Raw genomic sequence first — 19,466 nt, 5'->3', positions numbered from 1 at the left:
GAAAGATATAGAATAAAAGGGTAGTATTATCTATAAAATTGCTAGTTATCTCGTTCTGGTGTGCTACATCTATATATATTTTACGGTCTCTATTAAGTACTCTATCAAGCTTCCAAACCGAGAGAGGGCCGAAACCGGTGACTTGTGCAACAGCTGGCTCAGTATAATCTTGGCAGATATCAACGTCGGACACTGTCTAGGAGGGGCTGCTCTGGAGATATAAACTTGAATAACACCTATCATCCTCGTCTGTCCTACGATCTATTAGAATATGGCAACAATCCGACCCCGAACCGATCACGATATTCCAGCATGTCTTCAAGTGCTTAATGTCGTCTATAAAGATAGCGGGTATCCCGTACAGGGAGTTGGTGATTCGGCACAGTTCTTCAACAAATATGAGACTACTTGGGTTGCCGAGATTGACGGGACTGTCGTGGGACATATCGCCCTCGCAGAAGGTGCCGCAGGGAACGTTGCAGTGGACTTGTGGCAGAATCAACATCCTGAAGATATCCACGTTGCAGTTATCGGAAGACTTTTCGTTCACCCTGATTATCGTAAGGGCGGCACAGCCAGCAAGCTCATTAGCACCGCTGTAGAGGAAGCACGGGGGAGGGGACAGCGGCTGCTTATGTTTGCTTTGATCAAAGATCAGAATGCTATTCGCTTGTATCGGAAGCTGGGCTGGCAGTATTTCGGCAACACTGTGTATAGATGGGAGGAGGGTAATGAGATGGACGCGGAGTGCTTTGCAAGCCCAATGGCGTGAAGCTCCAGGGTTGGTTGCTATGCTCGGGAATAGTATCGTAGTATGTTAGTTATAGGGAATAGGGGGATGTTCTTCGGGATGAACATATCAAACTGTCACATCATTTTCTAACCATGGGCGTTTATTATTATCGTATATTATTATCGTACTTGTCTACCGATGGTCCTCCATAGGAAGCAAGATGTTTCCTAGATGTACATTGTAAGCTGGCCAGCTCGTCCAAATACAACTTGGTACTATCTCTCACCCCATGTCCCAATCTAAGGTAAATATTAATCTAAGGTATATAGGTATGTATTCAAATTAGATCATCTTGCTGTTGCTACTCTTTCCTCTTGTACTTAGATACCTATACCTCATATATGTACCAGGCTCTAATGGCAGGTAAAGACATGTAGATACCTACATAGGTAGGTATACATATTCAAACAATATTGTGCACGGACTAATTTGGGCGGTGTGATAAATACACTTTATGATTACAACCGCTTGTTACTTCGCTCTTGCTTATTTGACTCTTGATTGTTCGGCTCCTGCTTACTCAACTTTAATTATTCGGTTCTTGTTATTCAATTATTGATAACAGAGAAGCTCCGACCAGAAGCTCCGACCACCAAAAGCTTCGACCATCACAGGGACGTGACTTACTCTTTACTCTTTGTGTTATCGTAGTCCCTTCTTGCTTCTTGACTAGCAACCCTAAGGTTCCTACAACTGCAGGAGCGCCCTCAATTCTTTTTATTTATTTAAGCAGCCCGGTTCCTTCAAAGTTGCCTCTCAATATACCTACTCTTCATCCTAACTTCTAACAATCCACAACCCTTTCAATCTCCAAATAAACATAAATAAACCTATCCTCTTCTACATTAGCCTATCCTCTTCTAAATCAACCTATCCTCTTCTTACCCACCTTAAGGGAAAGCACCCAATACCTAGTGGAAACCCTTCAGCCGCTTGCGACACCTTCACCATGCTGTCGCTGTCGCTGTCGCTGTCGCGTCGCATCTATGATAAACTCCTATACACCTTGAAGTTTACCTATAATAGTAAGTTTAATACAATCTATTCCTTTAAGCCATCACTAATTTTCACTAGCTCCCTAACTCATCACTCTTATTCTACCACACGAAACTCCTTCCATAATAATTGTCTACCCTCATCAATACTTATTACTCTATTAATGTCATATACCTTAGTAGGTCTCTTTCCCGGCTTCTTTAATTTCTATCCTATTTTTTTATTTTTTTTTGACTAGTTCCTATTGCTGCTTGGTCTGTATGTCCCTTCTAACATCAGACACTTCTTACCCACCTATTTCCATTACTTAGTCCTTTCCAATATTGCTCACCAACAACACGATTACTATTATTTTATTTTATTTTTGCTATGCTTACTAATGTCCTCATTCTAGACAGCATGCCCATAAAGCGATACTAGGTTTTCAGCAACAATATCAATCTCAGTGGCTTCTCTAATATATTCGCCTCTAAAGGCATCCACATGGGTAAGTAGAGGGGTCACTTTATAGAATGCCTATAAAGTATTTATTGCTAACATTTAGGTCCTAGGGTTCTCCAAAATGGGGAAATTTCCAACGGCAGTGCCAAGTATGGTGGCGTCAATTGGCATATACACTCTGATTATGATCACACACCCCTTCTGGTTCCAATGGAGGTTCCAAGTAAGTTCTTTTATAATATAGTAGCACATGATAGCCCTGTTCTTATCTTCATACTTTGACGTTCGTGCCTTCTACCACTATTTCGTGTGTCTACAGTCGTTATTCATCAATTGGGATAGTGATAGCATACATATTTCCTAGAATTATCACTGACTTTTACTCTTCTTTCAACATCTAGGCACTGAACTACACGCCATATATTATGCTATTGGAATCGGTTATTTCTAACCGACGAAAAATCCCTCCATGCCATGCCAAGGTATTTCAACCAACTTAGCATTGCAGTATCTATAAGAGATACAATACCCCCCTTGGAGGCTATCGATATTATTAAATGGCAACACAACGCGACTGTCTAGATAGCCCCTAGGACTTCAATTTCACGGAACTAAAGTGACCTTTGAAGAAGACATAGAAGGCCTATATACACCTCATTCCATGGCCGTGGATGCCGACGCCAACGCTAACCGCGGCATGGGAGCGGGGAGTCGGAGCCGATAAGAAGCATGCATCAGGCTAGAAGGTTTGAAGGAAAGGTGGCCGGCCATAATCAGGTCAGCGAACATTCATCCGCCATCATGGCAAGACAGAGCTTCACAATTCAACTAATACGCCTATTATTACCACATTATCACCTTTAATCGCCAAATTAATCACTAACCAACTCAACATATAAAATTAATTCCTGCCAAAAAAGGTGCATTACTATGAAAAGAGAAGTAAGGAAAAAGCTATCGAAAGTACAAGCAACACAACTAGCATATTAGCCACTGATTCTGATTCGATCATGATGATGATGGCCGCGTGAAAATGGAAAATGAACTAAAGTACATAAGGCAAAAGGACAAAAGGACAAGTATGGCCAACTGGCCCATGCTAGATAGACTTAATCTATCCTAGTCCATGTCATGAAACGAATCAGAGAAAAAAGATGTTGAAAAGGGGGAAAGAAGAAGAGACCGGAGACAAGGTTGTGGGATATTCTCAGTTGATGGCTGGTGAAGCGCCACCTGAGTCCCTATTAACAACTCAATTGTCTAATGTCCTAATGTCGATGAGTATCAAAGCAAAAAGACTGCAATAACTTCAGTTTATGTCCTGAGTTACCACAAAAGCAAGAATGCAAAGCTTTCAGATCTTCGAAGTTTCTTTGTGCACAGTGCCCGGAATACATGGTTGAGTTGGCAACGTGACATGTTCAAGAGTTCTCGGATCGTGTTCGGGTGACACCAAGTCGTTGCACAGTTCCAGAGCTGTGCTTGGTGGGAGTGGCCGCATCCTCGCCACCATCGTCATTGTGATCAGCACCAGGGGCACCCTGGACAATTCCCATAGGAGAGGGAGAGTATCCACCGCCATAATACATGGCTGCGAAGTTGGGGTCCTGGAGATAGGGGGTCATCCAAGAATAAGGTGTATTATAGTACGGAGCCAAAGGGCTTAGCATTCCCGGAGTGGCTTGCGGTGTCGCGGGAAAGGTCTCGGTGCTAGCCGGAGGGTTCACCCGGTACGAAGGTCCGCCATAAGATGACGGGGTTGAATAGTTCTGGTCAGCGACGGGCGCCATGCCATAGGCGTTGCCTTGAGTTACCTGAGAAGAAGGCGTAGAAGAGAGTACGGAGGTATCTACCACAGCAATGTGCGACGGAGTCGCGGGTTCGGAGGGCAGATTAGCCATGGACTGCTTCTGGCCCTCAATGTGCTCGCTACGAACAGGGGTGTTGACAGCACTAGAGAGCATGGTTCTAGACTGCATGTGACGAATGCCCTGGGGCTCTCGGCTGGCTTTACGCTCTACGCGAAGCACACATCCACGCATCACCCTTCCATTCTACAGCATGAAAGTCAGTCAACTAGAACTAAGAAGTGTATAGGATTCATGATCTAATAGAACTTACCAAGTGCTTTACGGCAAGATCCGCCATGTCGGGGCGGGCAAACTCAACGAAACCAAAAGCGATAGGAGCTTGTCGGCCTGAGAGCGAGTTCGGTTAGCATTAGTCTCTCCTTCGAAATAAAGGGCTACGAACCAGTTCGGCCATCCTTCTGGACGACTTGTACCTTCTCAACGTCGCCCACCTCACCAGCCAATCTGGTAAGAAGCTCTTCGACATCAAAGTCATCTACCGGAAGGCCGCCAACATAGATGGAACGGCGGTCGATCTCATATCGCTGGAGCCAAGCTTCATCAGGATCGATCTTGGGAACCTGCATTGATTTCTTGAGATCATAGGCGATGACACGGTACAGAGGATGATGACGGTATGCCTGGAGCTCTGTTAGCGGACCGTGGACAGACAGTATAGCTAAATCAAGACGTCACATACAGAAATGACATCTCTGCTGGGATCAAAGTTGGTGAACTCAACCAACACGCCACCCTTGATTCGCATAGCTTCCTGTATCTGAGGGTGGAGTGCCTCGCACTTGCTGAAGGGGCCAAAACCGCCTAGATGAATGCGGGCCTCATCAAGGGTGACATCATCACCAAGGGCATTGTAGATGACAAAGCTACCTGTGTACCAGTTAGCATTGACATACTTCTATTGCTGATAAAGAGATTTTTACTTACGGTTCGCCTTCACCATCTCGGTGCGGCAAGGGCGGCCTTCGATCAGGATTCCACGGCCCTGGGTCACCGCATTGTGGGCATCCTCGTCTTTCTGGTCTCTTAGTTAGCTAATTCCGGAGTTCTGGATCAATTTCCAACAACACTTACAGTGTATTGACAGAATGCAAACGGCATGTTTCGTTGATCACGGCGGATCTTCACGAAAACGATACCGAACTTGCTGAAAGCTCGAGTCAATTCCACCTCAAGACGTGCGTCTCGGATGTATTCAGGAAGGCTGGTTATAAAGTCAGATCTTAATTACCCACAGTCAGGGATAGTATCTATGGGCACATACTTGGCAACGAACACACATGCCGTCGCAGGGTAAAAGGCCTGGGCATCAACGCCAGCGACCTGGGCCCTATTTCCCACATCAGAAGCGCGAGTGCGCAACATGGGGACCGGCTGCATGGTGGGAATGACACCCTGCATAGTTGAGCCGAGCATGTTTAGAGGGGCCGTAGCCGAGACCTGAGTGTTAGGGCGAACGGGAGATTCGAATACGTCTCCATCATCAGAAACCTTGCCAATCTGGAAGCGAGCATCATTCCTTTGAGAGAATCAGTCAGCTAGTTGAATTCAACATGCGTGGACTAGAAAAACTTACTGCTCATCAAGGTTTGAACGCTTCTGCGTGAAAAGGGGCGAGTCGTGACCGTTGCGGACAGGGCTCTGCTGGTGGCTATTAAGGTGGAGTTAGTAGTTATGGACCGGTATGCTATTCCATTTAAAAGGGATAACTCACATGGACGACTTGGGAGAGTCGTCAAGAGTAAGGCTACCAAAGCCTACATCAAGGCGCACACCTCCACCTCCGACTGCACCTATAGTAAAGCGTCAACGTAACCACCTTTACTACAAGAGTGCGGGGTTTCTCAGTAAGTCACAAAAGAAAACTGTCACTTACCTTGGTCAGATTTGGAAGTAGGCGACTCCGGGACGACGCGAGGTGCCTTAGTGCCAAGAATGGCAGACTGCTTCTTATGAAGAGTTGACATCCTGAGAGGGTTCATCGGATGTCGCTGTTGCAGGTTGCGATATGTTCCTGTTTCAACCTATAATAATGAGCATCAGTTGATACAAACCCAAGCTAGTTATAATAACTAGGCTAAGCAAATCGAAGTAACATGTGCTGCGTCTTGATGGTGTATAATGATAAGACCACAAGAAACAAAAAGGAAGACGAGATAGTCACGTTACCATTTCATGACAAGAGACAAAAATGAAGGAGAACTAGTAAAAGCGCTGGTGCCTCAAACAGCAGAGGATATGCGTCTGTAGAACACGACGAAGACTTCTATGTCTGCGCGTGGAAAGGGGGCAAATATTTGATGGCTCAGGAGAGGACAACACAGTTTCGATGATTACAACGATGGATTGAGGTGAAAAGACTGCGACTGCGCGACGAATATCTCATTGGGAGATGCGATAAGGAATGGGGAATGAGTGATGATGGGCGATGGAAGGGATGAACTTACTACCAGCGAGGCTTCTCGAAATACAGTCGACAAAATTGGTGCAAGATGAAGAATTGCTTTGTGTGTCTGCCCGGGTCAGCATATATTGTGAGAAGGGAAAAGGATTGCTGCGATGAGGAAGACTTGGACACAAGATAAATGGACTTACCGAGATAGGAGTGCAAGTGTTTGCAGTTTCTGATCGGGGATGTGATGGTATGGCGGACGAAGGACAATGTTCAAAAGTTGTTGCTGCAGACGAAGCGCGTTAGTTGGTAAAGGTGGGGCTGGATGGGAAAGGACGGCAAGGTATGAGACGTGCAAGTTGCAAGTTAACAGTGAATGGATCTAAGGAGAAATACTTACTACCAGATTAGAGCTTTGACCAATACTCAAGTCGCGTTGCAGCAACAAGACTTAAGAACTCGCGTGCTTAGACTGAAGTATCAGCAGCGCGCGTCTCACGTCGATGCCAGAGAGTATCAATATCTCTAACTTGTCAAGATATCGTTCCAACTGTGCAACTAGGTGTTAGATGTCAAAGCTGAACTGCGATATTCAAGTTGCCTCCCTAGAATTATTTTCTTCGCATCAAGACCGCACCACTTAATGGGGAGTATGACTAGGGGGTATCTTAGGTAGGCGAGGAATAATCTGAGCACTCACCAAATACCTCCAAATGCCAATGGAGAGAGTTGAATCAAGAGTTGTAAACGAAAGTTGTGGCAAGAGATGATAGATGTGGATGAGATGTGGATGAATGTTGTAGACGAAGTTGTAAAGAAAGCTGTGTGGATGACTAAATAGAGAGTGACACGGAATTAGAACAGGTTAAGTAAGAGTAAGGAAGAAGGAATGTTTTGTAGGACTGGGAAAGGGTTTGGGGGGGACTGGTGATTTTAAATGGTTTGCGCCGGCAACGTTGTATATCTACCGCAATTACATTTAATCAAGAAGGAAGCTAATACTTGGTACTTGCGTAGAGGTGCTCCTCCAGAACAAGTGAATTTAAATATCAGCTGAGGCATGTACAGGAATTGTGGCCCCGAGTTTCCTATTGACGGAAGGAGCAGAAGCACTATTGTGTATCACCTCAAGGGGAAAAAGGGGGGCCCGCAACTTCCTACCCCGGAGTTGTACTTGATAAGCCCACCTTGTATGTACATATCATACTCATACATGCAAGTACCATACCTACCTACCTACCTAAGGTAAGTATGTTTGCCCCCTCGTAGAGTAAATATCTTGTGTGAGTAATCAGTTGTTGAAATTCAGTTGAGATGTTCTCGAGGCAGGCCCAAGTTTGGTTAGTCCGAATATACTATACCATATATATGCGCCTGCCATCTTAAAACTACAAGCTAAACATTTTACAGCCTATCAAAGCTGGTCCATTAATATAAACGGCCATTACAGCTGCCTAGTATTTATATTATTTATATTATTCCATAATTCACTGCTTTATGTTTCAGTACAATCATTATATCATTATGTGAATGTCCTAATGGAGCAATGGGCCAATGGGATACTGATTCAACTCAAAGGGAGCACCTTCCTCAAATTGAGGAGTGTACCTGATCAGTACCTAGGTATGTATCTTAACTTGATTTATTTTCCTTCTTCTTGTAATTGGACCATCTAGATCAAATCAGAATCAGGAGCCTATTATTTCCTATGTACCTGTTAGTGTTATTCCAAGTGAATTCATGGATATCCCTTTGTGTATGATCAACCAAGATCAATTGATAAGCTCTTGTTAATATCCAAAATCAGTTTACTGCCAATCATAGAAATTTGTATGGACCCGATTTATCAACCAATCTAGGCCAAGCTATTCAAAATATTCACTTAACAAATTGTGATTGCCATTTTCTTACATGCCATGACTCATGGTACAAACTTGAATAGAAATTACAAACTAATCAGTATTAATATCCTGTTCATGATTTTAACCCTGAAAGTGAATGGTAATCGAACATTCCATAGCTTCGTTAATAACTATTTTTGATCAATTTTGAATTATGTAGGTTATTCAATCTTAACCTTCAATGAATGGAATATACCGTGTCATCTAGATTGGTACCATGCTCTCCTATATGGATTATTAAATGATACTATAACGTAGAAGAGGTGGCGGGAATCGACAAGAATGATGATCCTTGGTGTATCTAATCATAAAATTCAGGAAATAAGTATGCTCATGTGAAAATACCCTACGGAGACGTTATATTGTGATATTGGAGTATTTAACCTATATAAATTAGGAAACAAAGTTTAGGAGCGCATATATAATCTATATTTTCGAATAGGATGGTATTGGTATCTATAGTATTGATTGTACAAATATGTTAGAGCTGTGACCTTTTGCCGTCTAGATGCTTCGGAGGCAACTGGTTTGATTGGTCCCTACCAAAAAGCTTGTGTTAGGGTAGATTATAGCTCTAATTAGGTGCCGATAGCAAATACTAAGATGATGAAATTTGCCTGGAAAATTCTGTTACATATGGCTTTGTTGACCAAAAGCAGACATTTGCCCACGACACTGTTGTTTAGCGTTGTGAATAGAACAGTAATAGACATGTTATTATTATTGTAGGGCAATAAAGAAGGGGAATCGTATATTCTGATTTGATAAATAGGTACACAAGGAGTTAATTTTCGTCTCAAAAATAGATTTTAGTATTGCAGAAATTATATTGTAGACCAGAGAAACAGGCAGGTTGATGCTATTTTGAATATTATTCCTGATCCGTCCTGAAACTCCAGGCATAAATAACGAGATATGATAGGTTTTGATAAAATAGTAAAATTGAGTATTGGGCATGAATAGTCACGTCATGTCTACTTATATAGGATGCTATTCCTCGGCTACAAAAATTCCTTACATTATCTTAAATGTTTCGTAAACTATCTGGGATCTTGCTGACAAAGGTTTTGAGGAAAAATTGTTAAATTTCTTAAAAAAAGTAAATTGAACAACTTAAAATAGATATCTAGCACAGACTTTCTATACTCGTGAAAATCCCATTTTGGGATTGTTTTGGTCAGGTTATGTACTAGTCAGGGGAAGATAAACGTAGCAGGTGGCTGGATGCACATGACAGACCGAAATAAATTCGCATTACTGCTGGTTAAATCCAAATGCGTATCTTGTCTACTAGATAGGTGATATATAGGGCCTTGTAGGAACCAAAATTATAGTCATAATTGATACGTGAATAAATATATATGCTACTTTAAACCTCATAACTCCACTGGATCCCATTAAAGGGGCTCCACCACAGCATACCAGATGAAGACTTTTGGACTAGATGCCAATACCCTGCTAGATGGCCTATTTTACGGAAATATACTTGAAAGACGTGAATAACTCAAGAGGGAAACGATTAGCAATATTGTGAACTTTTACTGGATGGATATGAATATACGATAGTATATAATTAGTAAGGCTAGTAAAGTTCCGTCCTTCCAATAGCGGAGCCCGGCTAGGTGGCAACGTTGTTTAAGATATTAAACATACTATAGAAACTATGCAATATTCGACCCCAAACTAATAGGACAAGTGATTAGCCCCGAAGTTGATCCGGCTGAACGAGAGAGGTACTCGTACTAATGAACCTTGCAAAGGGACCAGCGGAGCTACTAAAGAAGGAGTTTTCGTATTTCGGCAACTCTAAACACGATTCCTTTCCTCGCTAGTAAAGTAAGTTGATTTTCTATTTTATCTATTATGCCTAATGTCTACACTAAGTAGAGATATATCAGGATATTTTCCGAAAGCTTGAGTATCCTGGAATGTGATTTTCAAGTACCAGACATGAGCACGTTTCTTACCCACGTAAAAGGCCGGCAATATAATAATCTAGAGTCTCCTGAGGTTATCCGGCAATATAATACGCACTACTCTAACTCGCGCAAAAGCTTGAAGATATCCATCATAGGAATCGTTTCTATGCTCCCCCGTGGTGTATTATTAGAAAAGAAATATTAGACAGAAAGGCGCTTACGTCGTGTATACTGCAGATGGCGCGTCCCCTTATATTGGCGGCTAATTCCAGTCAGCATAAGTGATCCCGGGAAATTGACACATATTTTTCTATTTAAGCGTAGAAGACCTTAACATGTAATTAAGATCCCCGCAATACATACTCAGCCTTAGGTGGCATATATCTATGCCACGTTTTGCTGCAGGGGACATCTGCCAGTTTCGCGAGATCTGCCGATGAATTGAGGCTTACTAGTTCGACTAAATTCAATATATTAGGTAAAGTCATACTTAATAGGTCGTCTAAGGTTATAGAGAAATTGGAATATATGGAGCCGTGATCTAGGGCTGTAAAGTTTTCCCTTGCTCCATTCACGGATCCGGCCCGAGGAGTCTACCTTTACCTTGCTCGTACTCGATGGAGCTGTCTGTTGATACATTGATGTATATTACCTTCTCATCTTTGGCATGTAACCTCGAGCGAGCGAGCCATCTTGTTTGGGGAGGGGGGCGACCTAGGGTGGTCTGTTAAAATATAGATCACTTAAATGATACCCGCTGCCGCCATCATGGGTCAAGCTCAAGCCTCGTGTCTAGTTAGGAGACCTATGATTCCATGATGTCTTTTGCTTCAGTCTCGAGGTTTGGGTTCTTCGCAACTCTGTTGCTCGCAGTAGCTGAGCCGTTTGCTCAGGCACGCCGCTTATCGGAGCTCCAGTTGAGGTTCTTGAACGGCTCAACACAGGTGAAGCCCTCGTATGATTATGTGATCGTCGGAGCAGGAACAGCCGGCTTGACAGTAGCAGATCGTTTGACAGCAGATGGGAAAAGTGAGTTTCAGTGAGATCTAACATTGGACTACTTTGCGTACTGATATCTTAACGTTAGCTACTGTCTTGGTCGTTGAAAATGGCAAAGTAGGTGGGTTACACTCCGATAAAGAGTCGGATATCGAATAGGCCTACTGACGCTCGAACATTAAGTTGATTCCCCTAGAATCAACCAAGTTTTCTCTGGTACTGCTGCCATGGGCCCGACTTGGTCGTATCAGATCAACTCTGTCCCTCAAGTTAACCTACAGAACCGAAGCACGGCTGTTATAGCTGGAAACCTAGTTGGCGGCAGCTCGGCGATTAATGCAATGATGACTGTTCGAGGGACATCTGAAGATTATGACCGATGGGGTAGTTTCTTCAGTAATAACTCTACTTGGTCTTGGGATGGGCTTCTGCCTTACCTGAAGAAGGTAAGGTTTTCTGTGTCCCTCATGGTGATATTATAACTAATCCATTAAGGGTCTTACTTTTGTGCCCCCTGACCCTGCCGTGACGAAGTCCGTGAACCTCACGTTTGATACATCATTCTGGGGTAACAGTTCCAACGTATACGTAGGATGGCCATTCTTCCAGTGGCCTGGTTTAAGTAAGCGACTTGACCTGCCTGGTTTAATATTGTCTACTAACACAAGATTTAGCTACGCAAATAGAGGCCTTTAGAGACATACCTGGTGTTGAGTTCCCCCCCGACAGTGGTGCAGGCAAGGCAGGTGTTTACTGGTTTCCGACTTTCATGGACCCTAAAAAAGTTCAAAGGTCATATGCTAGGACTGGGCATTACGATGGGATTAACAGAACAAATTATGATGTTGTTACCCAGTCTCATGTGACGAAAGTTCTTCTCGAAGAGGGAACTGCCACGGGAGTTATTTTTCGACAAAAGAATGGCAATGCTACCACTTTCACCACAGTCAAGGCCAACCGTGAGGTTATTCTTTCTGCAGGCGCAATCCACTCTCCCCAACTATTGCAGCGCAGTGGGATCGGGCCTAGGAAGCTTCTGGAGTCAGCCGGCTTGAATATGACTGTTGACTTACCTGGCGTCGGCCAAAACTTCCAGGATCACCCAATGCTCCTCATGAGCATTGTCCGTGAGTAACCACTAATATTATAAGTATTTGAAGATGTTAATTAAAAGCCTTTTTTAGTCCGGAACTTTACGACTCACCCAAGCCCATTGGATATGTTTGGTGGAAACAAGAACTTCACTGACTGGGCACAGGAGCTCTGGAGAGCTAACAAGACGGGTAAGCAAAAAAAGGTACGAGATATGCAGGACCCTGAAACGATATTGACATATTTTAGGACCATATTCGATGGGTATTGGCAATGCTGCAGCGTGGCTAGGCATGCCTGTAATTTCCCCTGAGAGGTTCGAAAGCATAGCATCTAAGCTGGAAAATCAAGATCATGCTGCTCAGCTACCCCCGGATACAGACCCAACAGTTGTTGCTGGTAGGTTATTTGAATACTCCATGTTAAGGGACAGGAAAAAGACAACAAATGAATGGGAGAAACTGACATCGATAAATAGGGTATAGCGCGCAAATGAAGAAGATGGCGGCGTCAATCCGTTCCTCGAACACAGCTTTCTAGTAAGTAGCTACTTTCAGTACAAGTCTACACCACGTATACTATGTCTAGGCACGTTTCTCGCCTTAGAATATTCTCCCCTGTTTTGATGATGCTTCTTAACTTAAAAACCTTTGCACTTGATAATAGTAACTTACCACGCATTGTCTAGTAACCACGTCCTAACCGGAGCCGGGTCCTCAGGCACATTGGTAGATTTGCATCCACTTAGTCGCGGTACAGTGAACATCAACACCGCAGACCCATTCAACACAGAACCCATAGTTGACTACAGGGCCCTTACTAATCCTGTCGATCTCGATATCATGATCGAGATGCTCCGGTTCACTAAGCGATATTTCTTCGAGACAAGACTAAAGGAGCTTTCCCCCAGGCAGGTACAGCCACCCGACTACGTTAACGAGCCCGAAGATCTGGCCGGCTTTTTGGCGCAGAACCTTAGTCCTTCCGAGTTCCATCCTTCGGGAACTTGCGCCATGATGCCAAGAGAACTTGGAGGCGTGGTTGATGAGAGTCTGAAGGTGTACGGTGTGAAGAATCTGAGAGTTGTCGATGCTAGTATTATGCCTACATTGCCTGGAGCCAACACTTGCCAGAGTGTCTATGCCATTGCTGAGAAGGTAAGTGACATCTGGTGTGCACGAAGATATCTACTAACGCTTCGCAGGCGGTCGATCTCATCAAGGCTGATTCGTAACTTGAGTGTCGGATATGGATACAGTCGCGAGTACTATATAAACCAATTCTATTTATATCTTGGCGTATATTACGTGAGGCCCGAATGTGCGTGTGTAGCTTTTCGTAAAGTATGGTAGTATCATAGTTCGTTTCTTTGGAGAAACTTGTATGGACATATGTCCTCTACAAGCCCGTGTTTGCTTCCCCTGATATGCCTCCTCTCATATATCATTATGTGATGTTGATACAATAGAAAACATGATAGAAACCTCAAAACGCCTGGCACCCGTTGAACGATAGAGCTGCAATGGTACTTCAGCTCTCTATTTCCAATACTTGTTTCAAACCTGTTTCTGCAGATATAAACCAGCGTCCCCGCTCCTCTAGGTCATCTTGAACACCACCAAGGGCAGCTTCCTTCCGCCTCCGCGCCTCCTTTGCAGCAGTCTTGCTATTCTGCCTCTTTGTCTCGAGGGGCTGTAGCTCAGCTTGCAATCGATCTAGTTCCTTCTTTTTCCTTGGGACTTGGCTTTGCAGTTGTTCTAATTGCCTGTCCAGTTCGGCTTTTCGCTGCTTTTTTGACTCGACCAGGTCCAAGGTCTTGGATAGAGGCAGATTCAGCTCAGGGTTTGGATTTGATTCTGTTTTCTGCGTCTTCTTTAACTCTGCAACTACATTCTCGAGATCTTCAACCTTGCGCGGAAGTTCTTCCAACTTGACCGTCTCAACCTTGATTCTTTCATATTTTCGACTGAGGTCTCTCGCTTTCTCCTCAAGCTCGGTGACCATGGATGCGACCTCAGTTTTCAAGGCCTTTAACGTAGCCTTTGCCTCTAGATTCTCCTTCTCAAGATCCAAGTTTTCTTGGGGGCTAACAATAAGAGGTGGATCGCCCACGATAGCTCGGATGAACTTCTCCTTGGAGACTTGCTCTACATAACTAAATCGCAGCTTGGCGAATAGCTCTCGGTAGTGTGTTAAATCTGCTTCAAGAGAGGATGGTGTAGTTGCATCAAGGGATGAATTAGATACATCAGATGTTCGCTGATGAGCATCCTGTAGATGTGTGACCGCAGCCGATATAGGTTCACTGAGCTTTAAGATGGTGATGTCCTGCTTAGCACCAAGTGTCTGTAACCTAGCTAAGACATGTTCGGCTGAAGGAGGCGCCATCATTGGTGGTGAATGGATTCGTCGCGTGTCTTCTTAAGTAGACTGGATCGGGTCCTGTATTTGGTAATCCTAGTAAAATTGACTAGTAAATTTGAAGTTTTTGTTACTCAAGTATGTACATAGCAAATTACCTTAGGTATAATCAGACTTCAATGCTTTTGACGTCGTCTTGTGTATTTACTTTCGTCTAAGAAAGGAAAGGTGGGTTGTGGATAGTTGGCGTAGTGAGACCCTGCAATTGATAAGTGATAAGAGATAAAGGATAATAAAGGATAAGCGTATTGGACAAACAGGCAGATACCTACACTACCTTAGGTTAGGTAGGTACATGTATGTAACTGGGACATGGGTTTTAATTCTTTTTCTGGTAACTACTTCGTATATTAGGTATAGTTTGGCGCGTTGGCAAGTTCCTTTAATGGACGGGGGACATAGACCCACTTGTCCAACATGTATATGCTGTCCATTTAACTTTGAACCATTCACCCCGCTGACTAGAATCGTACATCATTGCGCTGATTTAACGATCTTATGAACCCTTAGCGATATTCAACTTATTCCTCTTAGATTCCCTTATGCAACCGAAAATGCCTCCCGAAGACCTACTAACAGACGACCAAGTCGCTGAGCTTCTGGTTAAGGAAGCCCAGGATTGCTCTCTGAGATATTCTGCGATGGGTCTAGATGCATTCAAATCTAATAAGTAAGCGCCTAGTCTACCTAATGCATAAATTCACTGTTGTGTCACCAGAGTCTCTGCTCCTCTGTCTTCTCTATCCCTAGTACCAAGTAGCTAACAGCTATACCCTCCAGGCGTCCTGCAAATCAACCTAAACCTAACACCCGATTCCTCAACAATATCATTCGTGACACCAATAGCCATAATCGAGCCCTTCTTGCCAAAGAAAGCGCCGAGTCTAAGGCAAAACTTCGTGACCTCGAAGACGCGGAAGACAAGAAGCGGAGGGAAGAAGAGCTGAGATTGCGCAAGAGCAGGCCCGGACCTAGCGACACTCGAAAGCGTATGCTAGGTGATATCGCTGCCATTCTCGGAGGATCGTCTAAGAGGCGTAGGACTGAAAAGACCGAGGCATCTACCAGCCATGCTTCAGACCCAGCGGCGCCTCATGCTGAAGGTGATAGGAATGTAAGAAGAGAAAAAAGTCGAAGGGACCTTTCGAGAGAACGCGATAGAAGTTCACACCGAACCCATCGCCGAGATGAGGGGAGACGAGAAGACCGGCGCTCGCACAGGGCACGTTCGCCACGACGCGAAGGCCACCATCACCAATCAAGGACCTCAAAGCGCACCCAGCGTCAATCTTCCCAGGACTCGTCTGACTCGGATCCCTTAGACGATATCATTGGCCCTGCGCCGGCTAAAAACTCTACCGTTCATCGACGAGGACGGGGAGCTAACGCCGCCACGTCTGGGATAGACGGCCGTTTTGCCCTCGATTACGACCCAAGCAAAGACGTGACGCCCGAGCAAGAAGACGCAGATGACTGGGATAATGCGGTAGAAGCGTTTCGTGATCGACAAAAGTGGAAACAGCAAGGAGCGGATAGACTACGGTCTGCAGGTTTTACTGAAGAACAAATCAAGAAGTGGGAAAAGGGTGACACTAAGGACGAAAGCGACGTACAATGGACCAAGGCTGGTGGTTTGAGAGAGTGGGACCGTGGCAAAGTGGTTAGTAAGGACGGCACTGTGACCCTGGCAACAAACACCGAATAGAAGATGGCGTCGATCGACTTGCGCATGGTTCGAAAGCATCACAAAAAGCGTGTTAACTTGGGTTTCATTCGTCCATCCTTTAGCGGCGTACGGGATATCATTACATAGTTGCATAGCACGGCACCGCATAGCATAGCATATCATAGCATAGTACGGCGTAACGAGGCATAGCATGGCGTTGATGGCATATCCCACGTGGTGTCACAGGACTGACTTATTCAGTGGGATGCTTGACTTGGAAATGTGATGAGCTAGGACGACTTTGTTTTAATAAACTATACGCTACTCATCTCCCCAACTCTTAAAAGGTTACTACATGTATTAACTTACAAATTAAATAGGCGACCCCTTACTCGGGTTAAAAAAAAACGCACCTTAGTAGTTTCAGCTCAAAGATAAGTTGAAAGGCTGATTCGTAATAAGAAACGGGGGAACAGACACTTACGCAGGTCGGATCATAGAAGTGCTTACGATTTGAAGTCATAGCTATGTTTATAATATTTATAATGTAGGTAAATAAATGTCCATCTAGCTGTGCAAATAGAATTGCCGAAACAGGTAGTGTTTCTAACTTTAAACGAATCAGATCCCACTACAGTTCGTATAACTACATATAGACATTCTTCTAAAAGCGGCTCTTTTCGGAGCGGTGAGTTTAGTACTGAGAAAAGACCGCAATTAAACGTACGACTATTATTTTTATGTGCGGACTATGTTGCGAACGGACTAATTTACGTGAGTTAAATCCATTACTTCGTAATCGTGACCATTGGGGTTGAATATAAAGCGTAACTATATCAACACATCTCCTTCGATATAAATTCTTACATTATGTTTAACAAAATATCTGGCGTATAAATTTGGGGAACTTGGCTCGCTTTTTTTAATAGTTTGTATTGACCATTCGAAAATTAAATAATAGTCAGCAGTTGGTATATGTAAAATCTCGGAGCATAGTCACTGCACGAAGATGCTTTGAAGTTTATAAAAGATAAGAGCCCGAGACAAAACTCTGTAGGTAAGAAACACTCGGACCAAATACTTATCTCCAAGGATTACGATGATTGGTGCATTGCTTTAGAAGCGCATAATGCAATGAGATATGCGGCTGGTAGACTTCAAGTTGTGTAGGTGGACATAAAGGTTATAATGTAAAGATACCCGTGAGCTTACCAGATTCTCGATCTTGAGATTGTGAAGTGCAATAGCGATATGCTGATCTCGACTAGATTGCTAAAAATGGGTTCGTCCGGTATTGAAAAGGGACCGAGAAGGATATAAAATTGCTATTGCGTGTTTGCTCGTGTGATCGATGAGATCATTTCCCCTTGCGAAACATTCGGTATAGTCCACCCACCTTCTCGGCTGTTTCCAAGAGAAGTGATTTGACTTCTAAGAGTCATTTAGGTTCTATATAAGGGACCGTGTAGGTCGCGTCGGTAATGACCATCAGATCAAGCGCACATGCTCAAACTTGGCCGGGTTGAAACATAAAAAAAGAGGAAAAGGGGATCGCGTTGCTTTTAATGTTCGCGCTAGTCCGTCAAAATTGTGACGCAAGCACGCGCTTACTCCTCCCAACTAACCTAATGTACAGTAACTCTAAAGACACAGTACAGATCGACTAAAGAAACAGCACATCCACTTTGCACGTGATGAAAGCCACTACAAGCCACCACAAGCCACCATGCACGGCCATTTAAAACTATACCCAACCCCATGCATATACCCCACTTGCATTGTAACCAAATGAAATTTCTATAATTTTTAAATATTATTTTTTTAAAAATATTAATAAAATATAAATGAAAAAAAAATAAAATATAACAAATAAAAAAAAATATATAAAATAAAAAAATTATAAAATTTTATAAATTTAATATATTTATTTTAAATAAATTTTATATTAAATAATTAACTTATTCTAAATTATAATTTTTATTTATATTTTTTTTTTTTTACTCCTTTCTTCTTTTTTTTTTCTCTTTTTCTTTCTTTTCTCTTCTCTCTCCCCTCTCTCTCCCTCTCTCTCCTATCTCTCCCTCTCTCTCCCTCCTCTCTCTCCCTCACTCCCTCTTCTTCCTCTCTCTCTCCCTTTTCTTCTCTTCCGTCTTCTTTTCTTTCTTTTCTTTCTTTTCTTCTTTTCTTTTTTTCTTTCTTTTCTTTCTTTTCTTTCTTTTCTTTCTTTTCTTTCTTTTCTTTCTTTCTTTCTTTCTTTTCTTTCTTTTCTTTCTTCTTCTCCCCTTCCGCCTCTCGCTGCCTCTTTCTTCCCCCTCTCTTATTTTTCCGGTGTAAATTAGAAATATTTAAGCCTAATTGCACGTGATTTGGACCGAATTTGAGAAAGTTATATAAATTAATATATATTAAATATTAAATATGTCATATCTACCTTATCTCAGTGACCTCAGACTAGAAATTTGAAATGGTTCGGGGGAAGTACCTCCCCCAGCCACACCCCCCCCCAACCAATTCACCCCCGGCACACCCCCCCAAACCATTTTCCAATCTCTAGTCTGAGGTGATTTTGAACATTTTTCATTCAAACGGCCATAATAATAATTAAATCAATTGAAAACATAGTAAGTAAAGTCTTTATAAAACAAGTACTAATTCAATTATTTAAATAGGTTATTTTTTATAAAACGTACGCGTTTCGGGTCAAAATTAGCTATAGCACCGGTCGCAACACCGGTCGCAACGCGATAGCCGCAATAAACACTGCAATAAACGTCAAAGCCTATAACATTATAACGCGATGTCGTATAAGCATGCAAAAAGACGAGAAGGTAGCGAAAGCAAAAGACTAGCCCCGAATGATTAAAATAGAAGGTATTTTAGATGTGGTTGTGGGTGGTTGTGGGTAGTTGTGGGTGGTTGTGGGTGTAGGCGCGTGGGTATAGACGCGTGGGTACAGACGCGTAGGTATAGCGTTTTGA

At 43.2% G+C, this 19,466-nt stretch overlaps 5 protein-coding genes across 5 annotated transcripts; 3 read left to right on the top strand and 2 right to left on the bottom strand.

The window, feature by feature from the left end:
• Positions 1-271: 271 nt before the first annotated feature.
• Positions 272-772, top strand: GL218_09574 (putative acetyltransferase protein; the record flags this gene model as incomplete). Its single annotated transcript, XM_033586408.1, has 1 exon — positions 272-772. One exon carries the CDS (start codon positions 272-274, stop codon positions 770-772), a length of 501 nt encoding a protein of 166 aa, XP_033435054.1.
• A 2,879-nt stretch (positions 773-3,651) lies between these two features.
• On the bottom strand, positions 3,652-6,080 carry GL218_09573 (Meiotic activator RIM4; the record flags this gene model as incomplete). The annotated part of the gene is made up of 10 exons (XM_033586407.1): positions 3,652-4,284; positions 4,352-4,428; positions 4,484-4,721; positions 4,781-4,968; positions 5,026-5,116; positions 5,173-5,302; positions 5,363-5,617; positions 5,675-5,749; positions 5,813-5,891; positions 5,975-6,080. 10 exons carry the CDS (start codon positions 6,078-6,080, stop codon positions 3,652-3,654), a joined length of 1,872 nt encoding a protein of 623 aa, XP_033435055.1.
• A 5,045-nt stretch (positions 6,081-11,125) lies between these two features.
• On the top strand, positions 11,126-13,635 carry GL218_09572 (Alcohol dehydrogenase [acceptor]; the record flags this gene model as incomplete). The annotated part of the gene is made up of 10 exons (XM_033586406.1): positions 11,126-11,339; positions 11,398-11,430; positions 11,493-11,755; positions 11,805-11,931; positions 11,984-12,436; positions 12,494-12,592; positions 12,651-12,800; positions 12,880-12,940; positions 13,150-13,558; positions 13,606-13,635. The coding sequence occupies 10 exons, from the start codon at positions 11,126-11,128 to the stop codon at positions 13,633-13,635; spliced, it is 1,839 nt and encodes a 612-aa protein (XP_033435056.1).
• A 296-nt stretch (positions 13,636-13,931) lies between these two features.
• Positions 13,932-14,792, bottom strand: GL218_09571 (Kinetochore protein Sos7; the record flags this gene model as incomplete). Its single annotated transcript, XM_033586405.1, has 1 exon — positions 13,932-14,792. The coding sequence occupies one exon, from the start codon at positions 14,790-14,792 to the stop codon at positions 13,932-13,934; it is 861 nt and encodes a 286-aa protein (XP_033435057.1).
• A 572-nt stretch (positions 14,793-15,364) lies between these two features.
• On the top strand, positions 15,365-16,527 carry GL218_09570 (putative pre-mrna-splicing factor 38b protein; the record flags this gene model as incomplete). Its single annotated transcript, XM_033586404.1, has 2 exons — positions 15,365-15,492; positions 15,603-16,527. 2 exons carry the CDS (start codon positions 15,365-15,367, stop codon positions 16,525-16,527), a joined length of 1,053 nt encoding a protein of 350 aa, XP_033435058.1.
• Positions 16,528-19,466: the final 2,939 nt, after the last annotated feature.

The sequence above is a fragment of the Daldinia childiae genome (assembly GCF_008694065.1).
Source record: "Daldinia childiae strain JS-1345 chromosome Unknown Scaffold44, whole genome shotgun sequence".
Classification (NCBI taxonomy): Eukaryota; Fungi; Ascomycota; class Sordariomycetes; order Xylariales; family Hypoxylaceae; genus Daldinia; species Daldinia childiae.
This window is presented reverse-complemented; position numbering and strand designations above follow the sequence as displayed.